General features: G+C 38.4%; 1 protein-coding gene and 1 long non-coding RNA gene across 51 annotated transcripts in view; one reads left to right on the top strand and one right to left on the bottom strand.

The window, feature by feature from the left end:
- The window catches only part of camk2g2 (calcium/calmodulin-dependent protein kinase (CaM kinase) II gamma 2), a 60,277-nt gene that overhangs the window by 25,801 nt on the left and 24,928 nt on the right, over window positions 1-9,548 (bottom strand). For all 50 annotated transcript variants that reach the window (XM_032541289.1, XM_032541288.1, XM_032541299.1 and 47 more), the window contains exons 3-7: window positions 8,614-8,673; window positions 6,613-6,667; window positions 5,268-5,333; window positions 3,582-3,654; window positions 342-444 (exon numbers count right to left, since the gene is read on the bottom strand). In XM_032541289.1, the coding sequence (XP_032397180.1) occupies window positions 342-444; window positions 3,582-3,654; window positions 5,268-5,333; window positions 6,613-6,667; window positions 8,614-8,673 (357 nt within the window). The remainder of the gene's footprint in view (window positions 1-341; window positions 445-3,581; window positions 3,655-5,267; window positions 5,334-6,612; window positions 6,668-8,613; window positions 8,674-9,548) is intronic.
- LOC116705277 (uncharacterized) overlaps window positions 4,050-9,548 on the top strand; it is a 10,728-nt gene continuing 5,229 nt past the window's right edge. Inside the window, exon 1 of the long non-coding RNA XR_004335892.1 lies at window positions 4,050-4,060. This is a non-coding gene — a long non-coding RNA (uncharacterized LOC116705277). The remainder of the gene's footprint in view (window positions 4,061-9,548) is intronic.

Raw genomic sequence — 9,548 nt, 5'->3', positions numbered from 1 at the left:
CACACACACACACACACACACACACAAAATTCTTTTTGACAGTTCATTAAAAAACTTTTTTCGCTTAGGACAATTTCTAAAAAAAATTAATACTTTTTCTTAAATGTATGATCTTATTGATGTATTTATCTTATACAGGAACAACAATACAGCATATTATTATTATCATATTGTACTGAAACACAAACTCTAGCGTGCTACTAATTTAATTACTTATATCCATAAGCAGTGATTAGGATTTTCCTGCTGAAGCAAACACTGCTGCTGAAAGTGAACACTGCTGAATAAATACGTACAAGGAGGTCAAATATTTAAGCTGTTAGCAGAGTGTTATTTCTTACCAAACCATGCTTGTTGGTCCCCCTGCACCTCGATAGCTAGACCAAAATCTGCAAGTTTCACAGCTGCTCCCTTCATCTTACTGGCCAGGAGCAGGTTCTCTGGCTACAACACAGAAAGATAAATAGTTCTTTAGGATTAATTATATTCACTTAGGTTGCAACTATAATCAATGTAATATCAAAAAAGGCACACAGACACATGGCAAATCATAATTTAGTTTTATATTTTTTCTTTCCCATACTCAAAAAAACCCAAAGGTCTTCAATTTTCATGTAAATAAAGAAAGACATGACCTTTAGTAAGAAAACGTTGTTAAATGTATCCTTTGACAAACTCTCTACATTTTGCATAGCACAAAATACGTTGTAGCGCAGTTGCAGTAAGAGCAAACAGGGGGAAATAAAATACATTTAATTAAGGGTAAAGAGATAACCATGTACCCTACTTTAGGAAATGTCTGCATGACTGGATGAGCTGCGGGAGCTCGATGACATCTAAAGTAGGAATGAGGCAGGATTTGGTCAAACGGGCCACAAAGGCTTCCCCAAAGCAAATACTTTAACTCAGCACAGAAGTTAACACAGCATTTTTTTACATTGTCCTTCTGATCACCAAATAATGCAAAAAGTCAGGACTTATTAAATATATTGACATATTAACTGTGATTCAGTTGCCTTAACTGCTTCAATTGTGTCTCATTACATCATAGTTCACTCAAGGAAGAGATGAGAAGAAGACGTTTTTTAAGGAAACGTGTCGGGTCAAGTGTAATTTGACGCAAGGACAGTTAATGATTATAGCTGTACAGCGGGTTTTTTCATAATATAGTGTTCCCCTTGCCATAATCTTCAGCTTTAAACTTCTACCAGGTATAAATGGGGTCTATGAACTTTTCAAATGTGGTGACCCTATCTTCCATAGTAAAAGTTCTAATTGGCAGGAATGATGTGTGTGTTTTGAGGGCAAAGTTCTTCGCGGTGGTTAGCCATCCTCATCACTTGAAATACTGACAGATAGACAGATGTCTGACACTGTCTTTGTGCTTATAGTCTATTTTTTCTCAGTTGTCAGTCTCTCCACTCCATTAAGTTATCTATTTATCCATCCATCCTTCCTACCATTTCTCCCTTATATCGGGAAGACCTAAAACAATAGGAAAGAGAGTGGAAAAGGGGAACTGCACAGGGACAGAGAGCTGGAGTGAAAGCAACAGAAGAAAAGAGAGAGACAGATATATAGATGGGAGGTGGCATAATGAGCGCTGGCGCTGCAGCAGCCGGGTGACCTCACTCAACAGTTACCATGGCAACTCAGCCTGCCACCAGCACTCAACTCTTTTCTCTCTAGTTTTCCCTGCAGCAAGTGGCCCTCCTTCTATGACAGGGAGGCAAACATATGATACGTGTGAGGTCACTTCTGGCAGCTTTATCTGCAGGAAGTTCTTGGAAAGAAAACAGATGTTGCTTTCTTTTTAAGAGGTAAGATTGGAGGGATTGTTCAAGAACCAAGAATCTTTCACAGAGAAACTGATGCCTTAAAACAGTAACAACTGATTGTTATTTTTGGCCATTTGGGGGCAGTGGCACACGCTGTAAACACAACGTTCACATTAAAAAATTTACAAAGTTGTGGTGGCTATTACTAACGTGTTAGAAAATAGTTACCTATTTACATATCCAGCAGATACGAAGCAACATTAGCATTCATTTAGATTGATCGCTAACTTTGTCTGTCATTTAGGGCTGGGCAGGTAGTCGTCAGTGGGTTTATAAGAGCTTCTCCACTGAAAACAGTTGCCTGATGCTGCTGCTGGAAACCAGGTTGATGAGAGTTTAAGTTATTGCAGGTTTAAAATGGGAAGAGTCAACTTTCACTCCACTCGTTCTCAGTTTTGAGAAATAATCTGTATTAGCTTATTCCAGCGCTTTATGGAAGCTGTCATGGAAATAATGCACTTCTGATTCTGATTTGGGCAAAAACATTTGCTACATGCAATGGCAACATAAATATGGAAATATTCCAGATGTCTTTTAGAAGAGTTTAGACAAATCTTCTCTGAATTCATACATATTTGGTATTTTTTGGAAACTTTGGGATCTCTACTAGAATGTAAAATACATGTTGGTGGGTCTGAACGCTATTTGCCTGCACAGAACGATGCAGCACAGATGCAGTTTGAAGACATATAAACGGAATTGTACATTAACGGAGCCGTCAGTGACAGGAATGCACAGTGCTGGAGCTGATGCAATGGCAATGGCAAAACAATGGCAGATTAGATTAAGGAATTGCTGTAATCACTACCTGTAAGTGCTTTTCCTTTTTGTTAAAACATGGTCTCTCATGTCCTGTAAGAGTTTTACAGAGTTCCATGATTAAGGGGGTGGGTGGGGTGGGGGATAGAGGGGTCAAGGATTATTTTTTCACTATTTATTATTTTTTATTGCAATATGCGTGTACTGTTGTCTGAATACTTTATTTGTTTAAATTTAAAAACAATAAAAAGTTATTCACAAAAAAAAAAGAATTGTACATTAACAAATAATAGTTATACCGGTTATTTGTTTCTGTCCTCATCATTGATCATCATTATCGTCTTTTTAAAACTCTTCCCTTTCTGAGTTTATTCGATATTGATATTCACTTGCAAGCTAAAGATCCATTAACGCCACTCACACACAAAACCAGATTGTTCATTATCCAATTAGGTTTGTCTACTTTCCCTACAGTAATGGTTTCACCTTGCTTTGTCACATAAAAGTAATAGACCAGATTGTTAAGTACACTAATAAAGGTGGCAATAAAAAAAAGCATCTTGGCGTGCTTTGCTGTCTCCATTCACCTAATTATTATTACACACAGATGAGGAGGTCAATGTGCTGTTGGTTTCTGTTAGGAGTGAACAGACTGTCTGCGAGGGAAATCGTCACTTTCCGTCATCTCATCCACCAACCTGCTATTAATAGCAGCTGGTCTGCTTTCGTCACTCCTCAGCAGTGCAGGAGGGGAGATAGAGAGAGGGAAAGAGAGTACAACAAAAGGAAATAAAAAAGAGGGGGGTAATGGGAAAAGGGGAGGGGTACGACGTAGGGGAAGAGGGGAATGGAGAAAGCAGGTGGAAAGGAGGGAAGGATGATGCTCTCTCCTTCAGTTGTTCTCAACGTCACACTGACGTCTGTGTGAGTGTGTTAATAGTAGAACAACTAGAGAATATTCACCACTGGTATATGACAACTCACCTTGAGGTCCCTGTGCACAATGTCATGCTGGTGGATGTGACTGACACTCTCCAGGATCTGATTGATACAGTGGCTGCAGGAGACAAGAATGAGAAACAAAGAAGACATCTGTCAATTCCCAACAGCTCAATTAGATGTCAATTGAGTTCAGACTGAAGAAGAGTAAAAACGCGTTGTCATCATTGGTACTTTATGTACATTTTGAATGGTGAATTCATAGGACATGGAAGGTAAAGCAAATAAGAGTCTCTCTGAAATCCAACAAAATAAATACAAGCAAATGTATGCTCAAATGTGGCCAGCAAGGTCAAAAAGACTGAGATGAATTATGAACTGGGAAGAGAAAACATGCTGAGACACAAGAAAGACAAAGAAAGAGGACAAATTAACAAGTGCGGGGGCTGCGTCTGACCATTTCGGTGACTATCCGAAACAGACAATGTGACACTCACACCCACTTCACGCCCTGATTGGCTTGTGTGGTGCATTTTTATGTGTATAAATGTGTGTAAGAAAGTGGAGGGGGCAGTGTGTGTGTTGTTGAGGCAGGAGGGAGGGGGTCCTAATCTTATGTATCAACAATTTTGCTGATCTGATGAGCAGTTAAAAAAAATATATATTTTGTTTAAAGTAAATTCAGTTGAAAGTGAATTGATTACTAGAGGTGAAGTCAGGGTCAGAAACAGGAGGGTGCCCAAAGATAGTTTTTGGGAGAGTGCTGTCCTCTCTCAAAGAGACAGAATCAAAAGAAATGTTCCTGACATGCCCAAAATGCTTCATCTTGATTCCATATGCGAGTCTCCTCCACATTTCAACAGCTAATACATTGTAGTGCCCATCAGACTATTTTTCTGCTGCCCTTACTCACTTTATCATCGTACACCCCCACACGGTTTCTCTCTTGCCCTTTCTCAAATACTCTTCACCTTATATTGCCTTTTCCTTCTTCTTTTCTATATACTTTCTAACTCAAATTGAGCCTTTGTTGTAAAACCTGTACAGATTGATATCAGAAGATAACTAATCCCAAACGTAATTGTCCATTCTATAGACTACTTGTTCCTAAATCCTTTCTCCCAGCCTCCCTTTAGTAGATACAAATATTTTCATATAAAATTGTGGTCACCACTACATATTGTCTTGCCTTTGTTTTGGTAGTTGTAGGTGGAGATTCATCGTCTGCTTTATGTTTACCAGGCAGTCCTTTTACAAACTTGCCCATGATTTGCTAGCCGTGTAGCAGAACCTAGCATCATTTTATGTAAGTGCATTTTGCAATGCCACCAAAATCTGCTAGAGCATTAGATAAGGTTTAGCCTGCATACTCCAGGCAAGTTATGTGCTGCAGTGCAAAAACCAACTGCAAAGTCTGACAACAGGCCCTAAATAATGTTTCAAAACCTAGGACAGCTTTGTCATTATTTATTAATGGAATTAGATTTAAAAGCCCTGAGTCACACTGTCAAAAATAAAAAAAACCTCAAGAGAACTGCCATAGACCGCAAGCATGGCTTCTGCTACTAAAGCACAAAGAACATTAACACATATTTAAATGGTAAAGCATTTTATGCTATCATAACCCAACATCACTTCTTTTAGCCTAGAATTTTACCACCAAAACATACTAGTGACAAAAAGCATTCACTATATAACATGTTCACACGTTAGCATGAAGAGATACTGTACCTGGCATCCGCCTCGCTGTAATACTCTCTAGCAACAATGTCCTCAAACAGCTCTCCTCCAGTGACACTGCAGACAGACACACAGACAAAACAGATAACAGGTTATTTCTCTTTCTGTTCACAAAAACAACTGAAACAAATGAAAATTGCTATTACAAATGGGAAAAAAATGCTAGTTTGGCATTTTTTCATCCGGCATTTTGTTTTGGAGGACCAGTGTGGAGGTTTCAGATTACCCCTCTCCTCGCCTCTCCCTTTCCAAGCTTGTAGTAGAACCTATGGTGTGCTTCAGGTAACGTAAACATTGGAAAGGCCATCTCTAAGTGCTTGGTTTGTCTGTTGTGGGCTACTGTAGAAACATGGTCATGCAACATGCTGAGTTCTGTGGAAGAGAGGCGCTCCCAAGTAGATATGAAGGGCTCATTTAAAGCTTCTTAGTTTCAAGTGATTATAAACTACTGAAAACATAATGATTATTATATTCTATTAGATCCTTCTAAATCCTCCACACTGGTCCTTTCATTTCTGTTGATGTTGTGGTGACATGTCCTCATAGATCCAACATGTTCTGTGTCCATGTGTAGAATGTGCTCTAGTGGTGCTTTAAGAGGCCACTTAACTGGTTTCTTATAATTCCACCATCAAAACTTGCACGTCTGGTTTTGTTGCACCTCATACACAAAACGGATGGATTGTTTCACCAAAGTAAACAGAAGTTTGACATAAAACTTTGAGCAAAGCCTATTTAGCACAGTTTTTTAACCTGAACAATTACATGTGGAATTCTACCCAACACAATCTGATAGTGTTATATCACATGTCAATTAGTGAAACAATTTCAGAGATAAATGTGTGGAAAGATGACGGTACCTGTAAGGTAACTTGGCTGCAACTTAAATCAGAAAATACTTTTTTTTTTAAATATCTTTATATTTAACAAATACAGTCTAAACATTTCCATGAGAGGCTATAGTGCATGTTACACAAGTGGCACATACTATGAAAAAGGAAGCTTGCCCCTCTCAACTCTTTCAATAATCTTTATTTGTGGGCTAAACATGGTGAGCTGTGAGAGTACAGTGAATGTACATTACATATCTGAAAAACATGTTAACAAATTACCGCAGGGAAGTTGCAGTCACAAACTGTCATTATTAAACACCTTAGTGCAATTACTACTAATATAGGGTAAAAATAAGAGCTTTCTATCATGGCAGCTCAGCGTAAAAGGTGATATGATGTAAAGCAATTGAAGCAATTCATACTGGAGCAATACTCTGGGTCGAACCTGTGACGTGTGTGTGTGTGTGTGTGAGTGTGTGTGTGTCTCAATGGGATTTACTTACAGGTCAAAGACAAGGTAATGGAACCCTTCCTCGGAGATGCTGTCATGGAGTCGTACTAGTGACGGAGAAAGAAACAGAGACAGAGAGACTTCAATTAGAAATCAGTTCATTAGGTCAGACGTCCTTATGGGACCTCTTGATGCGCTTTAATTAGTTTTACCAATTATTGAATAAGGACAGGTGAAGCAAAAGCAACATATAATTGTGCTGATGTTCATGATTCAAATAATTTACTTATGTGTTACTTAAATAAACAAAAATACTTATGTTGTGCTGCTGTAAATACCGTGTGACAATTGTCTTAAGCTTGTTAATGAGGAAAACCTACATTGTATTTTGTGTATTTTGTAACCTTTAAATGATAACTTATTGTTGATGTGACGCTCATTGATCATACTTCATTGATCACTGGCCAGTGGTAACAAAGCACAAGAACCACACATGCACCTCAGCATAATACTATTATGGTATTTTATTACACAATCATAACAAACACACACAGGGTTAAGTGATACATGGTCCTCTGAGGATACTGGTTTTCCAGCAGCACAGATTTCCCTGCCAAACTGAAATTATCCATCCAGGGCGCAACAGCAGGTTTTCTAAAGCCTGAGTGCCACCAGGAATCAGGATGACAAAGTTGACAGAATGGTTGCCATATTTTAATCATTTATAATTAATGTGATACTGATAATTTCCTTTTAGGTTGTATCTCTGTTAAAGAAACACAAAAACATGTATGAAACATCAATCAGCATATTTTTTTTCATACATTCTCATACAGGAGAAATTGTTGCCAACAAAGAAAACTTTAACCAACAGCTTTGTTTAACCAGCAGCTCAGGGTGTTCTGTTAGATATAAAAACCTGTTTGTGTCACGCTGTGTGAAGGTGCTTTAAATTACGCCTGAAAATGTTAAATATTACGCTCTTCTTGCTTCAGATGGCTTATAGTCAGAGAATAGAAAACTTGACAAGGTCTCCCCTTGAGAATAGGATAAGAAAAGAGCAGCCGGGGGAGGAAAAGAAAGGAAGAATAGATGATGATGAAGCAGGAATCATGTGGGACAGAGAAGAAAGAGAAAATATATGAAACCATACCGATAATGCTGGTATCTTACTCTGAGAGAGAGAAATTGTGTGTGTGTGTATGTGTGTGTGTGTGTGTGTGTGTGTGTGTGTGTGTGTAGATAGATAAATAGATAGATAGATAGATACTTTATTCATCCCAAGGGAAATTTTTGATGTGTGTATGTGTATGTGTGTGTGTGTGTGTGTGTGTGTGTGTGTGTGTGTGTGTGTGTGTGTGTGTGTGTGTGTGTGTGTGTGTGTGTGTGTGTGTGTGCAGCCCGCACTGGGCAGAACACAATTGTATGATAAGACACTTGTCAGTTCTGCCACAAAGTTACTTTGTCATTTCTTTCTTTCTCAAGGGGCCACTGCCTATTGTCTGGATTAATTTCAGAAGTAAAAGATATTGTGAAACTCAAATCTTAGATACACTTGTATGAGACTAACACGGATGATGATTAACACAGATGTACGATATTTAAAGATATTTACAGCCTTGTGTCTACCTGACAATCTATTGCAACAGGGACATTTTGGCATATTGGCAGTATGAAATGCACCCATGGTGGTGCAGACAACTATGAATGAATTACTTTGATATTAGTATAATATTATAAAAAGTATTTTCTTCCTTGATGTCTCAGCAGATTAATGCACAATAGACATATAATAATAATAATAATATCCTTAGAAAGTGTAAGCCACACTGAATCTAAAAATGAGTGTATCACAGTTATGACTCAGAGAACGAGTGAGAGTTTTGACGCAAATTGCAGTTTTAATGGTTTTAAAGTACCTTAACTGCCTCCACGAGCTGTGTGTCACAGCTACTACTACGACTGGAAACCCCATGCTTTCTACTTCTTTTCCCATTGTTCTGAATTAACACAGCCATTCCACTAATCCACTTAACTCTCAAAAATGACTCACCTATGTTTGAATGTTTCAGCAGACGACAGATTCTTGCCTCCCTCTCCAGTTTCTGGTGATCTGAGGACAGAAAAGAGATAGAGGAAACAGTCAGGACACAATTGTTTTACCAGGAAGAAAAGCAAGATACTTTGTTTTTACCCAACATGTGAGCTACAGTGCCCCAAACACAAGGGAAAAAAACGTTTTAGGAAACCCACTGAGAGAGTGGAGACAGAACAACACAAAGCCAACATAAAGGAACACTACAACAAGGGTTAAAAAAAAACATGTTCTAAATCTGAAAGCAGTTGATGTTGTTTAATATCACTTTTGCAACTTGCATTCTGGAAACATTTTCTACATGCGTTTAACAGATGTAGTGCTAATAAATAAATTATTTGTTTAGTTTTTTTCTAAAGCAAAGATTTTTGCAACCGCTAAAATTTGATATGTATATATTGCTGGGAAGGATTTCAGAAACACCTGCACTAGTCATGTGGTTTGATTAAACATTTTCTTTTAACTGTGCCACTGTAACACATAAACACACTTTATTCCCTTTCTCTTCAATCTCTTCTGCTCTTCCTACTTCATTCAGAGCAATGATTTTCCTGTAAAGCTGCCTTTTTATGACAAACATCAAATAGACTAGAGCTGGAGAGGATAACAGGGACAGGATGTCAGAAAGGTAAGACACACGGCGAACCAGACAAGCTAAGAGGCCAAGACAGTGGCTGTCAACTAATATGAGCTTGCACAAGTGGACAGACAGCTTTACACACACCAACACACACACAAACACACACACAAGCTTTTTGCACTTAGTGAAATTAGTCATGTGGGTTCGGCCTTGATATAATCAGTGTCCAGTGAATGATTCTAATGGCAAGGGGAGGATGTCCGTGTGTGTGCGTGTGTGTGTGTGTGCATGTGCGTGTGTGTGTGTGTGTGTG

Source organism: Etheostoma spectabile, chromosome 17 (assembly GCF_008692095.1).
Source record: "Etheostoma spectabile isolate EspeVRDwgs_2016 chromosome 17, UIUC_Espe_1.0, whole genome shotgun sequence".
Classification (NCBI taxonomy): Eukaryota; Metazoa; Chordata; class Actinopteri; order Perciformes; family Percidae; genus Etheostoma; species Etheostoma spectabile.
Note: the sequence above shows the minus strand (reverse complement) of the source record. Positions and strands in the feature narration are given on the sequence as shown.